This window comes from Aedes aegypti, chromosome 1, assembly GCF_002204515.2.
Source record: "Aedes aegypti strain LVP_AGWG chromosome 1, AaegL5.0 Primary Assembly, whole genome shotgun sequence".
Classification (NCBI taxonomy): domain Eukaryota; kingdom Metazoa; phylum Arthropoda; class Insecta; order Diptera; family Culicidae; genus Aedes; species Aedes aegypti.
This window is the reverse complement of record NC_035107.1, coordinates 158,957,108-158,981,470: the sequence shown is the minus strand read 5'-3', so window position 1 is coordinate 158,981,470 and position 24,363 is coordinate 158,957,108. Positions and strand designations below refer to the sequence as shown.

Sequence of the window (24,363 nt, the reverse complement as noted above, 5' to 3'; positions counted from 1 at the left end):
CACAGTTGATCACCTGACACTGTTGACCAGGTACATCAATTTGCCGATCCCACCCCTGCAAGCGTAGCGGTAATTTTTTTTCTTGTCTACCCGCGGCGTAGTAAAGCCAAGCTCTTCGCTCGACTCCGAGTCATTGTTCGCCATCTTTTCACGCAGTTAACATCGTCGGAGTGCTGCTCTCTGCCGGATCAACTTGTGAAGAAAAATCTTAATTCCAAAATCCAAAAAATTCTCTTAAATTAGAGAATTTACAGTGCTAGAATCAGTTGTATTATTCGATTAGTGGAGTTTTAACTACTTTTAAACTATCAAAATGTCTGAAACCGAGAAGAAAGCAGGTAAATTACATTTTTCTACTTGGACCATGTGGCTTGCGGGCTAAGTCCTGTTAATGATTAAATTTCTAATGCGCTCTATTTTCTTCACTTCCAGAACAATCTACCGGAGGAGAAACCGAGACCGACGGCCCAAAGCCTGATGCTGGTAAGTGTCCATTTCCGTTCTTATTTTTGGGAATTTTTTCACGGCAAGTGCCGGCCAAAGCGCAATGGCGGCTTTCCCCCATGGCGTAGCGCTAGCTAGGCTGCTTTCCAAAATGGCGGAAAATCGATAGCGATGCCGTCGCGGGCAGCACTAATACTTTTAAACGCGGCTTTGTGAAAGGGAAGTGAATGTGAAGGTGTGTGTGCAAGAAAAGGCGTGTGGGTGATTCATTATTCGTCTTCTGATATTTGCAAGTGTAGAAAGTAGGTCGCGATTTTCGTCATATCCGCGTCTCGCGATTTCAAACTTGACGCGGCGATGAGTGCGATTTCCAGTGCGCCATTTTCCAAGCGAAGAAGAGTAGAATATGTACCAGGAAAGGTCAACAATCTCGCCGCCGGCTTCGATAGCTAGTCCCATCCCGTTACTTTTTGTGATGACGTAGTAGACGCCGCAAGCCATTGGCAAATAAAATGGCGGATAACCGGTGTTCGCCTACCTGGACTTGGGTGTAAATTCGTCTTCATTGGTTTTAAGATGCTTAATAATTTTGTTATCCAAGTGGGAATATATTTTGATTGAAGCGAATTTTCAATTTAATTTACAATTTGAGAGTTTCTTAGCTACAGTGGTCCCACAAATCTGGATCAGTGTTGGATTAAACATGGAATTTTTCAATCACATTAAATTGTGAGAATATAAATCATGTTTCGGTGGGGAGGGGGGAACCGTTGATTCATCAATATGGTGTAAAAATTAATGCTCAGCGATTCAACAAGAAACGCTCATACATAGCGTGGGCCACGCTTGATTTACGTTTGTTGTACATGCGGGGATTTTCGATTTAATTTAGAGCTAAATTGTATTTTTCGTAGTTCTTCAGTTAATGAACTACTATAATTGTAAATTATTACAGCGGATTTACACAATAGAAATATTAGTAGTAGAACGCTAATAGCGCTGTTCTCACAAAACTGAATTAGTTTATTATCACCTTTAACTGTATCTATTCATTGTTTGTTCGATGCCATGTTGTAGTGGATGATTTCAAAATTTATTTGACACTTTGAGGACCGGCAATATCACATTGGAGGACCGGTACTCAAGCTGTCAGCGCGTGGCAAACTAGATGTTGGTAACACGAACAGTATGGACATTAGCATTCTTAAGTTAATGCTTCTACTATTTACACCTTTGGGGTAGTTCACTGTTAAATATACAAACTTCGGCACTCCATGATTAAAGGTTGGTTTGCTACTGACAAGAAAAGGAATCGCCTATCTCGATGCGTGGGAAATTTCTTCCAAGAAATGGTCCAGAAATACACATTTTTCTGATCGCAGTATGCAGTTGAGAAGAAATGTCATTTCAAATGGGGCTCTCTGTAGGAAATTTCTTGACCCATTCAATCAAGAAATTTCTTTACTTTTCTTGAGCGAAACAGCATACTTAGCTTAACGGTGGAGTTTTAGCCGTTCAAATGGTTTGCTTAATGGTCAACTCACAAACGAAAAAACTTGGGGGATTTCATAGCCAAAAGAAATGCTCCATAACCAAATCAAGCCTAATTTTTCAAATCGGCGTATCTAACATTTGGAAGGATTTGAGAAAAATGCGATGCAATATATTGTAAAGCATTTTAAATCCTGTTTAAAATGTTTTGCATTTTTTCTATTGCTGTGTCTTCTATAAGTTGAAAAAAAGAACACCGTTTCTAACCACTATTAAACAATTCCGATTTGTTTTGAATTAGATTGAAAAACTGGTGAAATTATCGAATAAACCCTTTTACTTTGTGCTGCTCACATACACCATGATGATTCGTCGATATCATACCTTGCTTGATACATACACCTTGCTTGATGCGTCGGTTTGACAGTTCATTTATCACATGCGTCACGTCATATACACCAGTATTGTTTTGAAGTTGCACATACACCGGTTTGCAAATTCCCATAAAACATAATAAAGTTTGTTCTATTCGTCAGTTTCTACGTTCAACTACAACGAATATTGAATGTTTCCAATTTCAACTCGACTAACAGGAGCACCGGACGGAGCCGTGAGTAACAAAAGTAAATGGAGAACAGTTCTTGTGAAAAATTTGGTGAGAAATTTGTCTAAAACCGAATACTGATGATGTTCCACATCAGTTTGCCGACCCGTCAGCTTACTGCAGCTGTGAAAATCCGAATCTCTCGATTTCCAACATGTTTAGTAATTCGAAAACAGTATGACGTATCTGCTGATTAAAATTTTATGTTTTGATTCTGCATATAGGTCGCTTTGCTATGAGCATATGTACGGTGTATGTGCTAGCATGAAAAATGTTGACAGTTGAGTCGCTTTGCAATGATAGGGTGTATGTAGCCAAATTAAAAACACTGAGTAAAGTGCACATAGGGCAGAATTGAAATTTATTTCAAAAAATCAAAAAAATGTTTTAGGATTACTTTTTTGGACTCAATATATAGATTATGCGTTTGTCAAGCCCATGCAAAGCAAATCTCGATTTGTTTATTTTTGCAGTTACGTCGGAATGAAGAATTATGCTTGAAATGAAAGAATCAGTAATAGGCTATGTTTGGTGTCTCGTTCATAAATTTAAAACTGTAAGTGTCTGGGCGCGATAACGGCCTCAAATACCGTTATTATGGGCTTCAAACTGGTTTCTGCGTCGAAAGTCAATTCTAGGTCGGATTTCGATCAAACATATTCTTATTTCCTCGATATTTTGTGATGTTAAAATGATGTTTAAGGCTTACTATAATGTGTAATTATGTACATTACAATTTTTGAAATTTAAGTTGGCATGAGAAATAATATGATTACAGATCGGACTCGATTCCGGAGTATCGGTTTTTTTTTACTCCGAATAATCGAATCACTAAAATAAAAATTAAAATCTGCGATAAAAGAACTTAATTATCTATTTTCGTTGTTTCATTTATATGATGCAGTGGCGTAGCCAGAAATTATATCTGGGAACATTAGGGGTCTTGAGAAGAAAAACAAATTTTTGACCGGCATACACAAAAAAAAAACCTTTTTCAAACCCCCCTTTTCTTACATACGTCGAAAACTGCTAAACCTTTCATATTGTATATTGCAATATCAAATAATCTCAAAATTATGCATGAAAACTGAAAAACAAGAATATTAAAAAATATATTTCGGATAATCGAGTCTGACCTGTAATACCCAAATGGTTCAATAATCGCCCTCTTTACCCCCACCATCCCTACTGAAGATCTAAAAATGAAAGTCTGTTTTCTATGAAAAGTCTCTAAATTTTTTAAATTTTACGTTGTAACCGGACGTCCGAACATGCTTTCCGGTAAGATTAGCGGATGGCTTGAGCGCCACTCCGGTTGGAGACCATCCACCTGTTTTCAGGGTTGCCCGGCCTAAGACCTCTCAAGGGAAAGGGTTTTGGGGTCCAATAGTGGAAGGAAAGCACGAAGCACGGTTGGCTACGTTGTTGCGACAAGAAGACTCCTCTTTAGATTACCCTAGACTGTTAGTCCGAGAAAAGAAAACCTAGCCGATAGTCCAGACTACGTTTGCACCTATTCTCATCACTGGCTGGCTGTACACGTAAACCTCAAACTGAACCCGAAAGACTAGAGAGTGTTCCTTGGTTGGATTCGGAGCCAACCTCCCCAGTAAAATAAAATAAACTAACAAGGAACTACTAAACGAACCCGAGTGACATGAAACCTCCCCTACATTACCCCTTCTCGTTCGCTAATAACTTCAACACAGGTCGGTTTGTCTGTGGTACTCTAATGCATTTATTCAAAACGTAACGCAATTTCATTAATCGAGTTCATTTCTATATTTAGTTCGTAGGCCTACTTTATCGACATTCTCTCTTCCTTTCTTACTCTAGCTATTTACAAATTCATTTCCATTTCATCTTCTACCTCTCTTTCTACTATCTCTTCACGTGCTCTTGTGCGGTGTGGGCATTCACTTTGGGGGAACGGCTAGTGTCCGACAAAAAAGCTTAGCCGCCGCCACGCGTCTCCAACCATCAATCGGGAGCGGGCAAAAAAAATCTCTACACCATGCGCATGGGACTTTCACTGATTTGCATGCATTTACTTACGGTACCATATCAGCAGGACGAAAGTGGGTGGTCGCCGGACGACGACGCTGGGGTCTTGTTGGTGTGATTGGGGCGCTGCTGATCGGTGGGCGGCTTGATCCGTGTCGACGGTTACGGCATCGGTGGACACTGATCGCTCGTTCAACGGGAGGTTTGGTGGGTTAACGCTTAGTCACGGCACATCTCTGCGATGCCCGGCTCCTTCAAACGCGCGATGCGCGCTCCCTCCGACTTCTACGCCTCACTGCTTCATGCGCCGACGGCGCCTCACCGACGATTTGTGGGCTTCAACGGGGTACTGCCGTTGTACTTACGGTCGTCACCGAAACGGGAAACGCTGGTTGCTGGCTCCCTTGACTCTTGATGAAAACGATTGTTGCGCTGGCCCTGTCCGGGGCGCGAAATTGACGGACGCGGCCCCCTTCCAGCCACGTGTACCACCGGGCTTCTTCGAAGCTGCAGAGTGGGGTCAGGAATAGTCTCCTAAACACTATTGTGAGGTGGCGGGCTTGGCACGCTTGCCACAAATCTTTTGCCAAAATACACTCGCACACTTATACTATCGCACGTTCAATCTAACTACGCTTAATCCACGCTTTCTACTTAGCTATTCTATTATGTCACCTCGCGACGCGGAACTAACTTGGACTACTCCTGCCTCTTCCACTGTACAGATCAAAGTGAACATGTAACAATCAGAAACCCTCAGATAAGGTGCGATTATTCTGAAAGTCTTCGCTACCGGAATTGACCTCCCGAGTCTCTAAATTGCCTTTGCCCCGACTAACAGTCTATTGTGGCAAAGAGAAAGATCATTCGGGTTGCAACGAATGTCACCAACCGAGCCTAACCGAAATTCTCTCAATTACGAGCCAAAAGGTCAATAAATCCTGAAAAGGGTTTCCCAGAGGTCGATGGCCACCAACCGACGCTACTTTGTTATCGCCACGCTTGCTGGAAGCATATGCAATATGCTCCCAATTTCCTATGGTACTCATCGGCTTATAGTTGGAGAGTTCGCTTCTGCTCGTTTCCGTGAGCGTGCATTTGTTTTATAGCCAGAAGAGCTTTTATGGGGAAACCAAATTGCGGTGTATGTGACGGGGAAACTTTAATACAAATTCAATATATCAATTCATTTACTTAAGCTAAATTTATATTTACATAATTACAAACAATGTATCGAACTGAAAGTTCGTTACATCACTCCCTCCTAAATTTACGAAAATTTGATTGGCGATGCTATCAAGCTAACAAAAGCCAATCAAATTTTCGTAGGCTTGCTAAATAGTCATGGCGATGACATGCTTCAATTTTCGGGGTCATATAGTTTCATCATTGAACGAATTCAACTCCATCTCTGTTTACAGTATGCAGTTTATAACAAACCACACCTGCCACTGGCCATCAGTGACCTACGGTCTCCGGTCTCCAGCGAAAAACATTACTGTCATGCCATTACAATTTATCACCCTACTAAAGAAGTATATAAAGAGATCCAATTGCAAAGAATTAATTATTTTCTGAAAACTATCTTGATCAAAGAAAAGAATAATTGTTGATGATGACCACACTCATACTTTCCCCCCTCCATTCATTCAAACATAAATTCACAAACGAAAAACTCAGCTTCAACTCAGAGTAGTCGACTAAAACTCTGAGCAAGCTTTAAATAACATAAACCGAAGTACATCTTCTAAAACCAGGACATTTTGCCGATGTATGAAGACGCACTTACGAAAGTCTCCACCTAAGTGGACATAACCGTGAGTCCAGTCAACAATCTCTACCCCAGCCCGAAGCGAGAAAACGAGATTTTAACCTTCCTCACAAAATAAGCCGATCCGAATCGCAATTCGTTGCCACGGAACAGAAACCGAGATTTACACTCATTGCGACGCACATCTTAAATAAGCCTCTTACGAGATTTTTTTAAGCGCCAATACATCGTCTGGCTAACAAAAATCTCGCAGAAATTAAGTAAACACAAGCTACTTCACATCCATACACCCATCGCAATCATACCAAATGAACTCCGACACTGTGAAGTGCAGAATCCAACTACATACGTGACGTTCACCCGCAAAACCGGTCTACCAAACATGCAATGTCATCACCCTCAAACGAACTGTCAAAGTGATGGACGTGAAAAAAAAACAACACGCGAGTGAGAGTGCGGTGAAAATTTTTCACAAACGTGAAAAAAAACCATTTTGCGCTGGAAAATTGAATTGTACGAGTGGAAATTTGAACACTCCGGGCTATGGACTACTTGAGGAGAGTAAAATTAATCATCGTTCCGAGCTATCGATGTAAGTTGGTTTGTTTTGTTTCTTTTATTCCCAGGTGAAAGTTCGGACCAGCCGCCTTCGGAAAGCAGACGACCGGACCAGTCATATGCGAATTAAGGAGAAATACCGGAGCTATGCGATTTCAGTGGACGGATGACGGGAATAAGAAGAAAGGAACCGGACAAGAAAACTATGGATGAGGAAGCGAAATGGAGGAATGTTGATTAACTACGTTGGATCGGTAAAGGAGAATTGGAGAGGAACTAAAAATAAACAAGGACGGATCGGTAAAGCAGAACTGTGCATGGATACGGGATTGCAACGCGATTTGGATCGATATAGTAGAAGCAAGGAAAAACAACAAGGTGGACTAATCGGGAAAGGAAACTAATCTGAGAAACGGATTTGAATTCATCGGATAATGCTGAGGGAAACCAGGATATGAACAACTTGGCGACTAAATTCAACTAATTCAATATATTAACACGATTCGGCTACGATGAACAACGAGGATATTTACAAAAAGGACGATAAGGAGAAAAAAGCGAATATTTACAACTTGACGACCAATTCAAACAAAAGGACTAATCAATTACGAATTGAACCGTGAGTAATTAATGTTTATCTACTAATCTAGTTTAAGTACTAATTCTAGTGATTAAGGGATAGGGCATTAGGAAACTAACAACTAATATCTACAGGTATTTACAAGCTCAATGATTGAGCGTCTCGTTTGGTCGTATCTTTCTCGGTATTTGAGTCCTCCTCAATTGGTTTTTGCCCTTTGAGGTGTTTTTGCAATCGATTATTGATTTTATAGTCACTTTCCAAAGTTGTTCATAGCTTGAGGTGTTGTTTAGATATTGTTTAGGCTCAGTTTCGGTACCCTCAGCGTAGATTCCATCCGTAGATTTTCCCTAGGCGAGTCCGTCGAAACTGTCCGTATACTTTATGACCATATAGGTGTTTTTTTGGTACTTATAGTTACTCATTAAGAGTTGCATAGCTTGAAAACCAGTCTCTAACTATGTCCCAGACTGCGGAAGCATTCGCTTCAGCTTATTCGCGAAAAAGACTCCTATCCGTTTCCCAGTCAGGTCTTCTAGCTCATAGGTATTGGCTCCCAAGACTTTTCGAACTATAGCTGGCTCATATTTCGGGGCCAGCTTCTTACAAAATCCCTTCCCTTTATCTGACTGGTCGAACGCCTGCTTTAGGACTTTTTCACCGACAATGTAAGTAGGGCATTGAACATTAGAACGAAGATTATAACTTTTAGCATGCTTAGCGTAGGCGGCTTTTAGGTTCGTTTTAATTTCATCGAACAACTCTTTCCGCTTGTTTTTAATCTGCTGTTCGTTTTCTTCAGGTGGTACGTGATTGTCGCGGATCTTAGAATACTCTCTACCGTCTGAGACCTTTTGTCGACCAAAAACTACGAAGTAGGGCGTGAATTTGGTTGACTCGTGAACCGATGTTCTGATTGCGTCCGCTATTTGTTGAATGTCGTCTGCCCAATGGTTGTGGGACTTCTTTAGGGTCGCGCGTATGGCCGTAACGATTACCCGGTTCACTCTTTCCGTATTATTCACTTGTGGGTGATACGCAGGTGTGAGCCAATGGGACACATGATTGTCTTCGAGCAGTTTCTTGAATTCCCGCGAGACAAACTGAGATCCATTGTCGGTTAATATAATTTCGGGCACCCCAAATAGACGGAAAATCATATTTTCCACGAAGTCTACCAAAGAGTGAGCTTTGGCTTCGCGAAACGGTTGAATCAAGACGAACTTACTGAAGACGTCTGTGGCTACTAGTAAGCAGGTGTTTCTATTCTTACCCGATGGAGGTAACGGTCCTACATAGTCTAGTGTAACGAATTGCCACGGGTATTCCACCGGTTTCTGAGAACCCATAGGTGGCGTTGCGTTGACATTTCCGGCTTTACTAACTTGGCATTTGAGACATTCTCGACAAAATTTTCGAATTTCAATGTTCATTCGTGGCCAGTAGTAACGATTTTTAATTGCTGCCAGTGTTTTTTCGAAACCAAAATGTGCCTTCTCGTGTTCCTGGCGGATTATATCGCAACGTTCGGTTCTCGGAGGATAGCATTTCCATGCGAATCGTGGGTCACTCATCCGGTTTCCTGTTTTGATGAATCGAAAAACTCTGCCATCCACTATGCGAAAGTCTTTGAACTTGTTAGGATTGGACTGAATTCGTTCCATCAGTTCCTCTTGTTCAGCGTCTGGCTGGGAGATTACCACCGTGTCCACTTCAATCGACCTCGATAGACAGTCCGCGGTAATATTTGCCTTACCTTTCCGGTATTCCAGATCAAAATCATAGGCTTGGATTCGTAGTGCCCATCTCAACAGCTTTGCATTTCCGGTCTCTGTCCCGACGTTAAAAAGCCACAGGAGGCTTCTCGCGTCTGTGATGACTCGAAACTTCGTTCCCTCCACATAATGTCGGAAATGTTGGATTGCGGACAGTACCCCTAAACATTCCTTTTCAACCGCCGCGTATCTTCGTTGTGTACGGTTGAGTTTTTTGCTAAAGTAGCTAATTACTCGCTTTTCTCCGTCCTGCTCCTGGACAAGGGCCGCTCCAATGGCCCGATCTGAAGCGTCCGATTCGATGATGAACGGTTTTGTGAAGTCGGGGTTCCCTAGAATCGGTGCTGAAGTTAGGACAGATTTCAGTTCTCGGAATGCAATTTCCGCTTCTTTAGTCCAGACAAACTTTTTGTTCTCCTTCGTGAGGAGATCTGTGATTGGTGCCGTAATTCTACTATAATTCTTTATAAATCTTTGATAAAAGCCTGCCAATCCCATGAGGCGGCGAATATCTTCTTGAGTTTTTGGTTGGGCGTAATCTAGAATTGGCTGAATTCGAGCCGTGTCAATTGCCACTCCATTTTCGTTGAGAAGATAGCCGAGGTACATTACCTGTTTCCGGCAGAATCTTGACTTTTCCAGCGAGATCGTGAGTCCGGCTTTCTTAAGCCTTTCTGCTACGATACGCAATAGCCGAAGGTGTTCCTTGAACGTATTGGACGCGATGACAATGTCATCCAGATACACAAAGACGAATGGTTCGAGGTCGAACCCCAAGGCTTTGTCCATCAGACGTGACATTGTGAACGGCGCATTCGTAAGGCCGAACGGAAGCACCTTAAAACGGAAAACTCCTTCGGTTGTCCGGAATGCAGTGAAGTTTCGACATTCCTCTTTCAGAGGGATCTGAAAGTAGGCGTCCTTAAGATCAATTACTGAAAAGAACTTTGCCTTACCCAATCGACGGAATATGTCTTGCATATTACGCATTGGGTAGGTGTCCTTGACCGTTAACTTGTTAATTTTTCGTGAGTCCAAGCAGACCCTCACCTTCCCGTTTTTCTTGAGCACAGGTACAAGCGGGTTGGTCCACTCACTATAGCATTCCTCTATTGCATCCAACCGTTTGAACCTCTCAACCTCATCATTGATGGCTTGCTGAACGTAGGGAGAACACTTATACATTGGCGGATTACGCGGTTTAGCTCCCTCCTGGAGCACAATCTCGTGGGTTATTAGATGTGTTCTTCCTAGCTTCCCGTCCGATGTCAGTTCGAAATTCCTTATGACACCCGTCAACTGTTTCCTCTCCTCCTCTGATAACTCATGCTCGGTCTCGATAGCGTCTGGGTCTGGTACAGAACTTATCGGTCCTTCGTATACTGGAATATCCAGTGTCTCATCTTCCTCTAATTCGTCAGCACTTAACGGCTCACCGGAAGGTTCTATGGTGAAGCACGTTGGCAAACTGTTGGTTTGTCCGACTGTCTCAACTTCTTCAAACCCCTGACCCACATCTATCATAGGTTTTATTCCAAAACATTCCCAAAAGTCTACTCCAAGGATCAAATGCCTTGAAATCTCTGGTACTACGAGAGTAGGTACCACTTTGGTCAACTTTTTGTACGTGAATGGAATATTCACGTACCCCAAGCAACTATATACTGATCCATCAGCTGTTGAAACCTTGATGGCCGTTGGTTGAATTTTAAGATTATAACGTTCTACCACTTCTAGAGAGTTTAGGATGCTAATCCCCGCTCCGGAGTCCAGTAAGGCATCGAGTTCGAACTCGAAAACCCTGACTTTAATATGAGGGCATTTTGACCTCTTAAATTTAATGTGGTAAATTTGAGAAAATGGGTCGTAGTTTGGTTGTTGTTTGGGAATTATTACTTTTGCTGGGTTTGACGAATTCCCCCCATCGCCCCCCTTTACTCGTTTCCCTGACTTGAGCTTTGGGCATTCGAGGGTCTGGAGCAACGCTCACAGCTTCGAATCGTTCTGCCCAAGTTTCCACAACCGTAACAGAAAATAACTCTAGGCCGTGTACACTGTCTCCATGTATGACCTTGTCCTTGGCAGTTCCAGCAGCTCGCTGGTGTTGTCGCATTCTGTGTAGGTCTTGCATTCTGCTCCATCGATGGTCTATTTGCTCTTGCGAAGTTGTTATTGGTTCGAGTGTTGATTGCGTTGATTGACTGGTCACTATCGTAGTCGCTTCCTTCTGCCTCTAGCTGGTTTATTGGACGTCGTTGATAACCAGATGTGCCTTCCATATTCTGCGACTGCAATTGTGGGTCGGCTGCATCTATTCGGTAGTTAAGCTTTATCAGTTGCTGTAGGTCCTTAATTTCCACGATCGATATTTTGGACCTATAGTGTTGCCTCATATTGTCCCAAATCACCTCAAACTTCCTTCGATTTGAGAGTGGTTTGGACAATAAACGATTCATCTTTTCGATTTCCGTTACAAACGCGATGAACGGTTCGCCACGTTGTTGTTTCCGCTCTTGTATTTTAGTTCGAATGCCCTGATCCTTATTTGGGTTTCCAAATCTGTAGGAAATGGCTGTCTCAAACTCTTCCCACGTGTTAAGGTCATCGACAAAGTTGAAAAACCAGTCAGAGGCGGCCCCTTCCAAAAGCATGTGGATGTCACGCAGTAGGATGTGTTTGGCCACCCCTTCCCTCTCGGCCAATTTTTTCGCCTTATACAGAAAATTCTCCACTGACATTGTCGATCTCAATTCGCCAGTGAATCGTAATTTCCATTTCTCCACTCGTCCTTGGCCTGCGTATCTTCCACCTGGATGCCTCCAACCCGATTGGTAAGCGTCGTTGTTCCAACCGTTATTGTACCCGCTTTCCGAATCATGGCTGCTCCGCCAATGCCTACTCCTCCAAACCGGTTGTGGTCTTCTTACGTCCTCCTCACTGTCTTCGTCCTCAATACTGGCCTGGTAGCTGTCTGCTGTACGTCTACTACGGTTGATTACGGTTCTAGTAGGTACCGGATTCCTCTGTGGTACGTTTCGATACTGGCTTATTCGTTCCGTATTCGAAAAATCGTTTTGCTGTCTCAGTGCCTCACTCTGCGCTAGTTTGGCCGCCAATTCCGTTATCGCTACCTGCATATCCTCCCACTCCTTACGTGTGACCGAGATACGTGTTGAATCGTCTGTGCCATGTCGCAGTCCTTCGGCCCCGGTCTCGCAGAAGGTATTCTGATCCTTGATCTCGCTCAATGTGATTTTAGGAATAGTACCAGTCCCATTCCTCGCGGGAACGCCAACCTTAGGGAACTCGAATGGGTTGCTTATATTCCCTCCAAGTACAGATTCCATACGACCTAGTTCTGTTTGACTCTGCCTTTCGACTGTCGGTGATTGCGGTGGCCCAAACTGATATTTCATCATTATTCTCTCAATAGCCTGAACCAACTCCCTCTTCTTCTTTTTCTCTTCCTCTCCCTCAACATGAATCCATTTTACCCTGTACCAATAGTGCAGTACTCTTGACTCGTATTTAGATTCCACTTTCTTTTCCAACGCTTTTTCTAAATTCAAAATTCTTCCCTCAACGTGTGCATACTCGTCATTAATGCTGAATGGCGATTGGTACAAACGTCCATCTTTTTGATCATTTTTGAACAGATTTCGTAAATGTCTTTGCTTTGCAGTTAGATCGAGTTTATAGACTTCTTCAGGTTCATTGCGGATTTGAAGCTCAAAATCCAGCTCCTCCTGATTCAAATCTTCCGCTCGAGGGAATACACGACTCATCTTGAATTATTTTAAAAATTTAGCTTAAATTTAATGAAAATGCGAACAAAATATATAGAATTCAAATAAGGTAATAAGAAACTAAGAAAATGTATTTATATGAAAAGAAAACGATACGAAAAAAAATAAATATTTACAGAATTCAGAAAAATCTAACAAAAAACAAACGAGTTTTAGTAAACAGTAAAGAAAAAGCCTTGTATTGTTGGGCGCCAAATGTAACCGGACGTCCGAACATGCTTTCCGGTAAGATTAGCGGATGGCTTGAGCGCCACTCCGGTTGGAGACCATCCACCTGTTTTCAGGGTTGCCCGGCCTAAGACCTCTCAAGGGAAAGGGTTTTGGGGTCCAATAGTGGAAGGAAAGCACGAAGCACGGTTGGCTACGTTGTTGCGACAAGAAGACTCCTCTTTAGATTACCCTAGACTGTTAGTCCGAGAAAAGAAAACCTAGCCGATAGTCCAGACTACGTTTGCACCTATTCTCATCACTGGCTGGCTGTACACGTAAACCTCAAACTGAACCCGAAAGACTAGAGAGTGTTCCTTGGTTGGATTCGGAGCCAACCTCCCCAGTAAAATAAAATAAACTAACAAGGAACTACTAAACGAACCCGAGTGACATGAAACCTCCCCTACATTACCCCTTCTCGTTCGCTAATAACTTCAACACAGGTCGGTTTGTCTGTGGTACTCTAATGCATTTATTCAAAACGTAACGCAATTTCATTAATCGAGTTCATTTCTATATTTAGTTCGTAGGCCTACTTTATCGACATTCTCTCTTCCTTTCTTACTCTAGCTATTTACAAATTCATTTCCATTTCATCTTCTACCTCTCTTTCTACTATCTCTTCACGTGCTCTTGTGCGGTGTGGGCATTCACTTTGGGGGAACGGCTAGTGTCCGACAAAAAAGCTTAGCCGCCGCCACGCGTCTCCAACCATCAATCGGGAGCGGGCAAAAAAAATCTCTACACCATGCGCATGGGACTTTCACTGATTTGCATGCATTTACTTACGGTACCATATCAGCAGGACGAAAGTGGGTGGTCGCCGGACGACGACGCTGGGGTCTTGTTGGTGTGATTGGGGCGCTGCTGATCGGTGGGCGGCTTGATCCGTGTCGACGGTTACGGCATCGGTGGACACTGATCGCTCGTTCAACGGGAGGTTTGGTGGGTTAACGCTTAGTCACGGCACATCTCTGCGATGCCCGGCTCCTTCAAACGCGCGATGCGCGCTCCCTCCGACTTCTACGCCTCACTGCTTCATGCGCCGACGGCGCCTCACCGACGATTTGTGGGCTTCAACGGGGTACTGCCGTTGTACTTACGGTCGTCACCGAAACGGGAAACGCTGGTTGCTGGCTCCCTTGACTCTTGATGAAAACGATTGTTGCGCTGGCCCTGTCCGGGGCGCGAAATTGACGGACGCGGCCCCCTTCCAGCCACGTGTACCACCGGGCTTCTTCGAAGCTGCAGAGTGGGGTCAGGAATAGTCTCCTAAACACTATTGTGAGGTGGCGGGCTTGGCACGCTTGCCACAAATCTTTTGCCAAAATACACTCGCACACTTATACTATCGCACGTTCAATCTAACTACGCTTAATCCACGCTTTCTACTTAGCTATTCTATTATGTCACCTCGCGACGCGGAACTAACTTGGACTACTCCTGCCTCTTCCACTGTACAGATCAAAGTGAACATGTAACAATCAGAAACCCTCAGATAAGGTGCGATTATTCTGAAAGTCTTCGCTACCGGAATTGACCTCCCGAGTCTCTAAATTGCCTTTGCCCCGACTAACAGTCTATTGTGGCAAAGAGAAAGATCATTCGGGTTGCAACGAATGTCACCAACCGAGCCTAACCGAAATTCTCTCAATTACGAGCCAAAAGGTCAATAAATCCTGAAAAGGGTTTCCCAGAGGTCGATGGCCACCAACCGACGCTACTTTGTTATCGCCACGCTTGCTGGAAGCATATGCAATATGCTCCCAATTTCCTATGGTACTCATCGGCTTATAGTTGGAGAGTTCGCTTCTGCTCGTTTCCGTGAGCGTGCATTTGTTTTATAGCCAGAAGAGCTTTTATGGGGAAACCAAATTGCGGTGTATGTGACGGGGAAACTTTAATACAAATTCAATATATCAATTCATTTACTTAAGCTAAATTTATATTTACATAATTACAAACAATGTATCGAACTGAAAGTTCGTTACAACGTAAAGAATCATAATTGATGATCTGTTTTAGAATAGAGAAACTAAGTATTTTTTAAGTCTCATTAATTATGAATTTGAATTAGAATGTTATTAGTCAACGATACCCGTGCAAACGTTGAAATCTACTTTTCATCGAAATGTTGTTCTAGTTACACAAAAAATGGCCGATTTCGGTAAAAATAATTTTTCAAGAAATTTGTAATAGATTCCAATTTTGCTTGCAATTCATTCTGGAGGCATCATAGAAGTCTTCAGATATTCTTATGCAACTATTTTACGGAATCTTCAGAAATTTTACTCCAACCAAATACTGACGTCTGTGTTTTATGCAATGCTTAGACACATGATTCTTCACAGAATTTGCTCAAGGAAATGTTTGAGCGCTTCATCAAGATCTTTCAGATTCAAATAAATAAACAAATACAAAAGTCTTCATGAAATTAGGTTAAATTCAGATATTTTGAATAAATTCGTTCAGAGATTTTTCAAGGAAAATCCTACAAGAATTCTGACGACGATTTTAAAAATAGTCGTCCAGGTATTTCCATATTTCATTCATGGTTACCCCCAAAAATCGCTCCAAAAATTCCAACGAACAGTAAATTGGTCGTGTTCTAATGAAGTTCCGTAAAACGGGGCGAATAGAAAAAGTGGGGCGAAAAGAAACAAAGCGACCTTCAGTTAAAAATGTGAATATTATGTAATGATAACCTTTAAAAACCTACTGAAATTCTTTTTTCCCATTAGTTGAAAAGCAACAGAGTGTACCGCTAGACTATTTTCAAATTAAAAATTTTGCTACATTTCTCATTAAAAAATTGAGAGGAAAATATTGAAATCTCAATCATTTTTGATAGCTTGAAACATCCGCCATTTTTGCTGATTTCAAAAATGATCGAAAATTGAACTTAATTTTAAAAATTTTTTTTTTTTCTTCACTAAGTAAATACATGTTGATATTTCTTCTAGATGCACTTAAAAATGTGTTTATTTTTCCATTAAAATGAAAAAAAAGTATTGATATTTACTGAACAGTGTTTCTATTCGCCCCATTGCGGGGTGAAAAGAAACATACAACATTTTCATAAATTTTTGTACGATATAATTTTTATTTTTAAATAGCAATTGGGGTCTTAGCAAAGGAAGACGCGACCCATATTTAAGGCTAATAAAATTGGTTTTAATCCGCACGGTTTAAGTTGTACACATTCAAACATGTCGGAAAGTGTTTCTATTCGCCCCATTTTACGGTTCCTTCCTAGCACTTCATCCAAGGATACTTTTTTTTTAAGTTTTCACACCAGTTAATACAGGTTAATACAACAGCCCAATGTTTTTCAAGCAAATCCCCCCAGAGTATCATCCAGAGATTTGATCGATGTTTTTTGGCAATTTATCGAGAAAATCATGTTCATTTTTTTTAAACAGGTCATTTTTTTCCTGGGCTCTTGTAGAATTTCATAAAGGTTACTTTAGAACTGACCCAAATTTCATCAGATTTCTTTAGGACTTTCATTAAAAACACCTCCAGTTTATTTTTCAAAAAAAAAAAAAAATCCAATTTCTGAGAAATTTCCTTCAGAAGACATCCTGTGATGCAACTATGAGACACAATAGTAGCTTTTAAAGATCGAAAGAAGTTTAGAGTCACATGTTACAACGAAGATTTCTTTTCCTTCTATTTCCAGAGCATCAACGCAAGATCAATGTCGCTAACTTGCCGTGGGACGTAACTGAGCAGCAGTTGCGCGATTTGTTCAGCGGTCATGAGGTCGAGAAGGTGGAGATCTACCATTACCGCAAGTACACGCTGGCCTTGGTCCTGTTCAAGGACAAGGACACCGCTGCCGCGGCTCTGGCCGAAAAGGAGAACTCTATGTTCCGCGATCGCCGTCTTCGTATGCACATGGAATTCACCTCAATCCGCCATATCAAGCGTGAAGTCATTGTTACCGTCGTTGAAGATGAGAACATGACCGAAGAGCAGCTGTGGGATAAGGTTAAGGCAGCTGGCGTGGAACCGACTTCGGTGTTGATCTTCTATCCATTGGGCTATGTTACTTTGGAGAAGGAATGCGACAAGGCCCCTATTCTTGAGAAACTGAAGGCCGCTGGATTCAATGCGCATGACTTGAACCAACGTGACCAGAACCAGCATTTGGACATCTGGCGTGCGGCCAAACTGTTCTTCCGTAACCGCAACCGTGTCCAGCTGTTGAACATTCCCAACAAGTGGATTGAAGATAAGGAAGAGATGAAGAAACAATGCGCTGAAGGAGGTACCATTACCGAAGCTGTTTCGAACAATGTTACCCAAAATCCCCAGATGGCTTCCAACTATGCCCGAATCTTCTACGAAACTGAAGAGCAGGCCGTCAAGGCTGCAAAGGCTCTGAATGGACGCGTTGTTGATGGCAAGCGTATCCATGCTCTGCATCTGGGATCCGCATTGATGCCCAACTACAAGACCTCGGTCTACGTTACGTCTTTGGACAAGGGTGTTACTGAAGAGCAAGTTTATGATCATTTCAAGCAGTTTGGCGAAATTGAGTTCACCAACCGTCGCAACTGTGGAGATGCTGCTATCATCTGCTACAAGAACGCTGCTTCCGCTGAGAAAGCGCTTGCATGCACCACCTTCCCGGCGCCTACCGAAGAGAACAAGGATGCTACCAAGGAGGTTGTTGTCAAGAAATACGACGGACCATTGGTCCTTCGTCCGGTTGCCCTGAAGCGTAAATTGAAGGCCGGAGAAGAAGAGAAGGATCAGGCCGAAAAGACCAAGGAGCAACAAAGTGTGCTCGGAAAGCTGAAGGCTTACCACCCGATCTTTGTCGGCAACGTGCCACTGAATTGCCCACCTTTGGAATTGAAGCACTACTTTGCGCAGCACGGACCAATCAAGTTCATGTTCTCGCCGCAAATCTTGGCTTACCGCAACAGCGCGCCTCACCCCGTGAAGACGTTCATCATCTACTACATGAACCGTCCGAGCCAGCAGAATGCCGTTCGCTTCTTCGACCACAAGTTCTTCGGTGGTCACCGTCTGCATGTGCTGCCACTGCGCGGAACACAAAACATGGATGTCAAGAAGACCATCAAGATGACCAAGATTCCATTCAGTAAGTATATTTGACAAATCCCCTCATTGATTCTTGTTTCAATCGAAATTCAGTTGTGGTGTTAATCCGTGCGTCTCTTTCTCTTCTTTTTTTTCCACAGTGTCCGAGGATGCGTTGTTCAAGAAGATCAAGCCATTCGTTGGCAAGATCAACCGCATCGTGAAGAAGTCGCGATTGATAGCTTACATTGAGCTGGAAGACAGCGCCGACGTCGAGAAAATGATGAACGTTGAAACCCCTGACCATCCTCTGCCAAAGGGTAAGATGGAACAGCTCAAGACCCCAATCAGCGCTCGTCTGTACAATGAGGACGATGTTCGTGTATTGAACGGCATCGCCAAGATTGTCGCCAAGAACCCGGATATGCTGAAGAAGAACATTCAGCCACCCAACAAGCGTCCACGCATGGAGTTCGGTGGTCCAGGTAAGATTTCGGATACTGTTTGGATTTTTTATTTTTCATTTCAGAATCCATCGGATAACTCTTCACATATTCTATTGTCCTGCAATTTGATTGCTGGGATTGACTCTCCCCCCTTTCGTAGCATTCTCTTAGTACCCTTCCTCGTTTTCCTATTCATCCACTTTTCCCCTCGATTGCTATTTCAAGTTTGGTTTAACCTGAATTCAACGTACAATTACTTCAAAGTTTATAATGATTTATGTATTTTGGAAAAGTCGACATTAGCTACAAGTGCGAAGGTTGAATTTCTTCCTCCCTAGCGAATATAGTCAATGTCGTATTATAAACTATGAAGTTTGTCTCTATATTGAGATTCTCTGGTTTAACCTCAGTAGCGTAAAGATATGGACTTAATTTAATTGAAATGACGTCTCGTTTTCCAGGTTTTAATCAAGGCCCTGGAGGCTTCGTTCCCAATAACAATATGAACAATCCAAATGCTATCCAAGATTTGTTGCGTCTTGCGTTCATGTCCGGCAAGAACGTTGGCGAGAGTCTGGCTTCTAACCAGAGCTCGTTCGGACCCGACCCACCAGTCGCCAATTCCAACAACTTTGGTGACGGTGGTTTCGGTAACCGTAACCGCAATAACCAAGGTGGTAATCAAGGCAACTTCCGTGGTCAAGGAAGAATGAACATGAACCAGAATCAGAACCGTGGCAACAATGCCAACAATTTCGGTGGCAACACAAATGCCGGTGGTAACAACTTCCAAGCTTCCCCCGGAAATCAAAACCGTGGTGGACAAAACATGAATCGTGGTAATCAACAGAACCAGAACCGTGCTGGTGGTAACATGAACCAAGGCAACAACATGAATCAGGCCGGCGGCGGAAATGTTAATCGCCCTCAGCAAAATAAGCCAATGAACATGAATACCGGTAACCAAAATCAAAATAGAAACAACCAGGTTGGTGGCGGCGGCAATATGAACCGCAACCAAAACCAAAATAACCGCAACAACTTCGACAATGACAATTCCTTTGGCGGAGGAAACAACTTTGGCAACAACCGCAACAACAATTTTTCCAATGACAGTTTTGGTAGCAACGATAATAACTTTGGTGGTAACAATAGTGGTAGTAACAACTTCTCGAATGACAACAACTTCGGTGGTAATAACCGTGGTAACAACTTCGGTGGTAACAAGCGCAACCAGAACGATAACTTTAATAACTCGTTCGGTAGCGGAAACAACAGCGGTGGAAACAATCGCTTCAATAACGATGGAAACAATTTCAATAGCAATTTTAACAACCGCAACCAAAACAATCGTTTTGACAACGACAACGATAACAATTTTACTGGTAATAAGGGTGGTAACAATTTCGGCAACCGTCAAAACAAGCCCTTCAATCAGGGAAACAATCAGGGTGGCAACCAGGGAGGCGGTATGTCCTTTGGTGAATTTAACAACTCCAATTCCTCCAACCGTAGTGGTGGAAACTTCGGTGGAAACAATTCCGGTTTCAATTCTGGCAACGCCGGAGGAAACAAGTGGAACAACAATTCCCAGCAATCCAATACTGGCAGCCGCCTCGCTGGTAGCATTTTTAGCCGACGCTTCTAAACAGCTAAAACCAAGAAAAGTTAATTTTTACAAGCAATTTGTGTCTTGTATATAAAATCATTAGCTTCCCTTAATCCCACCGTTAACAGGGATGACGGAAATCTGTCTGGGAAGCGTACTCTTTCTAGGTTTAGGCAGAACAAACTAATGTAACTTAATTTTAAGTAAACCACAAACTTCTTAAACCAGAAATAAACTTATAACAGTGAGACGAATGAAAATAACCATTTTGCCGTTCTTTTTACAACATTTGACTACTTGATTAATGAAAAGACACAAATTATAATCTCACATCCAGCAAAATATCCAATTCTTGAAATGAAAAATTCAATGTTCAATAAAAGAAAAAGGTAGATCTATAGCAGTACCATTAAAATAAAGTTTGCCAGGCCTGATGGAACCCTGACATCCACAGAAGTATTTATTATTTTATTTTAACATTAAACAAAAAGCTTAGGAACCATCGTAAGCTGCGAAGTATTGTTCTATTCGTTATTGGAAAGGAAAAAGTTTGATAGCAGCATTCAACATGAAAGAACAAGTTTAAATTTCATTCAAGAAATAAACATTTGAAAACGATGTAACTCCACACTCACACAAAGTAGCGCAGTGTTAATTGTTGTATTGGCAGCAGTTATGCAACAACTGAAAAAGTACTCAGAAACGCTGACGAACACATCTTACTGCGGTTAGGCATCCTATCCCCCCATATATTCACTTAGATGAATAATGCTAATATGTAGATCTCCTCGCGTTTCTGTGCGATGGACATGTAACTGTAAGAATATGATTTTAGTGTAAAACTGAAATAAAATGTGCAACACTGAAGTAAAATGAATTTTATATTGTTCTTTTGAGTATACATATATATCAATTCCACCAATAACTAAACAAAAAGCATTTGACTATAGTGTCCTTTGCTAACCTTTTTCGTGCTGAAGAACTGGCAGCACACTTGTAAATTGAGCTATGAATTTAAAATAAACCATTAAATTAGTTTTAAAACAATGATTGTTTCATTCCTGCGATAAATTGAAAGTGTGCTGCTATATCTCACGCGAATGCCTGCATCATCTACAAGCTTTGCTCTTAACTTCCGTGTCAACAGTTGTTTTCAGATATTTGCTTCTGAAAACATTAAAATTCATTTGTTAAATTCGCGATTTTTTTCCTTCGCTTTTGTTCGGTTAATATCACACTTGGTCAAGTTTCATTGTCGAAATAAACTGATCTAGATTTTCTTAAATCGCGTTACAAAGTCATGCATTTTTTTACTTGGAAAACTGCTTGTGCAAAGTGATATTTCTACAGTTGCCGAATTACCACCACGTACGAAATGAACCGGAAGTGCTCATGCGCATTGCTATTGCGCAATTGCGAGAAAGAAAGAAACAGTGAGGTTGAATTTCTGCTGCAGGAGAGAAAGCGATAGCTTTGGCGAAATTTTAATTGTTACAATTCATCATAGTTAATGAGGACAAGCAAAATAGCTGCTGATGCTCTCGAAAAACAAACTCTTCCATAATCGTAAGTACCAACAATACCACTATCAAAAATTATTTTGGCAAAAGGGAAAGGTTCTGTAAGCCTAACTCTCCGTTGTCGAAAAAATGTTGCAGAACAACTTTTATTTAAATATTTACAAATTATTTGTTCTAGTTTTTGCCATTAGAAGGAAAGAAACGAAATTATTTTAAATTTTGCTCCACCACCATTAGCCACCGCCATTTACCACGATACGTACGTTTTAGGTTCGAATTCCAACAAAATGCTTAGGTATTATTTGTCATTTGATTCACACTCTTGTTTGATCAATGGAAATGTGTAACTACTATTAGCAGTTTGATTAATTTCTGTTTTTCACCGTCAATAACTTATCATACCAACTGTTTGGATTGAGACGATTTTGAAATATTGATTTCATTTTTCCGATGCATCTCTCAAAAAGTTGTTTTAGTAAAAATCATTCGCATGTTTTTTCCGTTGATCAAATTAAATTGCTAAGAAGAAGAAAGTTTTATTAAAATTTGATTATTCTTAAACTTGTAAAAAAACATCCAGATTATCCAGGTGCAGACTTTTCATTACATTATCATAATCTCTGTGAGCATATTTTGAAGATCAATTTCAAATTTTAATTAAAATTTAGTAGTTATTTAAAGAAAATAATCACAAAGGAAAGTTGTCTTGCTTTTGTAACATTTGACATCTAACTGGGTTTCCTCCATCGTACTTTCGTATGAAAGGTCTCAAAAGATTGATACATATTCCAGAATACCACTGGTATATTATTTGTCGAATTTCATACATTTGGCCGAGGAAATAATCCCATTTATAATATGATCATTGGGGTTCCCGATTTGTTTTTCACCATACCAAATAGATTGTAGCTTTCCGCTTCAAACCTCAATTTGCTCTATGTCAAAATCCACCCTAGATGTATTACCAAGACTTCTTTTTCAATAACGGTGGATGAATGAGTTAAAATGATTCCCTACGGTTGATTGGAAAAGGTTAAATTCACATTGATAATGAAAACTGTACTTGGATAGTCGGAAAGCTTCTGTATCAATATACAATTAACGAATTTGCCAAAAACAAACCTGTCACATTTCCTTCATATCCATTTTCCAACGATGATTACTAAACTATTGATCTCCTTTTAGCCCATGAGAAGCGATATCTGGTTCCTGTTTGGTAAGATTTGGTGTCGTTTATATGGTCATATTACTTTAACATTTATGTGTCTATGGTAAGAAACTGATGGTTAGTCAATTCATGTGAGCGTTGATTAAGTTCAATGCAAAATAAAGCAACTCAAAACCGATATAAAAGCGTATATGATTGCTCAAAAAGCGTATCAAAGCCGATTGCCCCGTCATGTCGTCGTCGTTCCCTGCGTGAGAGTTGCTTTTCTGTCCTGGTTCTTTCGATCGGTCCACCCTTCTTCTCGCTTAACAGTAAACAGCGCATTGGAAGTCATGAATGTTAAAGTGCTCTTTGCATTTCGACTGGTTGGTAAGTTTGTCCCAGTGCAAGGAATCGCAAGTGTTTACCCAAAAGCCCCAGAGGGTGGACTGTTTTGTTAGTGTTCCTTTACTGACTGTTGATTTTTTTCTATTGTGTCCCTTGAAATCAACGACCCCTTAGACACGTTCGATGACGAGCGTTACTATCAGTCAATAACTCCAACGCCGGCACTTCCTGTTCCTGCCACGATACAAGCCGTAGCTCCAGCAACGGCCGCAACGACAGTTATTACCAGCGACAATACCTTCCAATCGGAGTATATCCCAGTGCCTAGGGATGAACGTTATGAATTCCCAGGAATGATGCCACGGGACACCCGAATGTATGAAACGGGTTTAGTGTCAGCCACGGATAATACCATTTCAAATCCAGTACCATTGTACCGGGATGAGCGTCACTATTATCCAGTGAGCACCATCACAAGTTCTTACATCCTAGATAATCGACAATACGAGCAATCAATCAATTCGCCTACAATGATGCATGATCGGCTCTATCAACCGACCACTCATACAATCACGAGCGGTATGCTGTACAACGATCGTCATTACGAAACGACCAATTCCTTGGGTAGTTTGTCGAACCTGGCCAGTGCTAACGAGTGCCATGGTGTCGAGATGATGATGCGTCAGGATGCTGCAGCGGTTGCGGCTGCTGCCGTTATTGAACATGGTGCTGCCGCCGAAGTCGCATGGGGTCGTGCCGAAATGGAACGGCAGGACGAGATCGATCGTCAGTATTTGGTGCTTTTACCTCGGGAGGACAAGATCGAACCACAGGATGATCTTTGAGCTCAGATATGGTTAACAGTTACTATTCAGGGTGACCAATGAAACGAAGAAAACAAAGTTCCAAAAGCAACTTTTTTCAAAATTTGCGTTTTCAATAACTTATTCTCTCATTACGAAAATTAAACCACTTTCAAAATGCAATAAGGAGAC

The 24,363-nt window shown here is 41.7% G+C and overlaps 1 protein-coding gene across 1 annotated transcript; it reads left to right on the top strand.

Moving 5' to 3' along the window:
* Nucleotides 1-74: 74 nt before the first annotated feature.
* On the top strand, nt 75-21,373 carry LOC5565266. The gene is made up of 5 exons (XM_021852303.1): nt 75-338; nt 433-483; nt 16,926-18,359; nt 18,460-18,783; nt 19,206-21,373. Exons 1-5 carry the CDS (start codon nt 314-316, stop codon nt 20,390-20,392), a joined length of 3,021 nt encoding a protein of 1,006 aa, XP_021707995.1. The 5' UTR covers nt 75-313; the 3' UTR covers nt 20,393-21,373.
* The last annotated feature ends 2,990 nt before the right edge of the window (nt 21,374-24,363 follow it).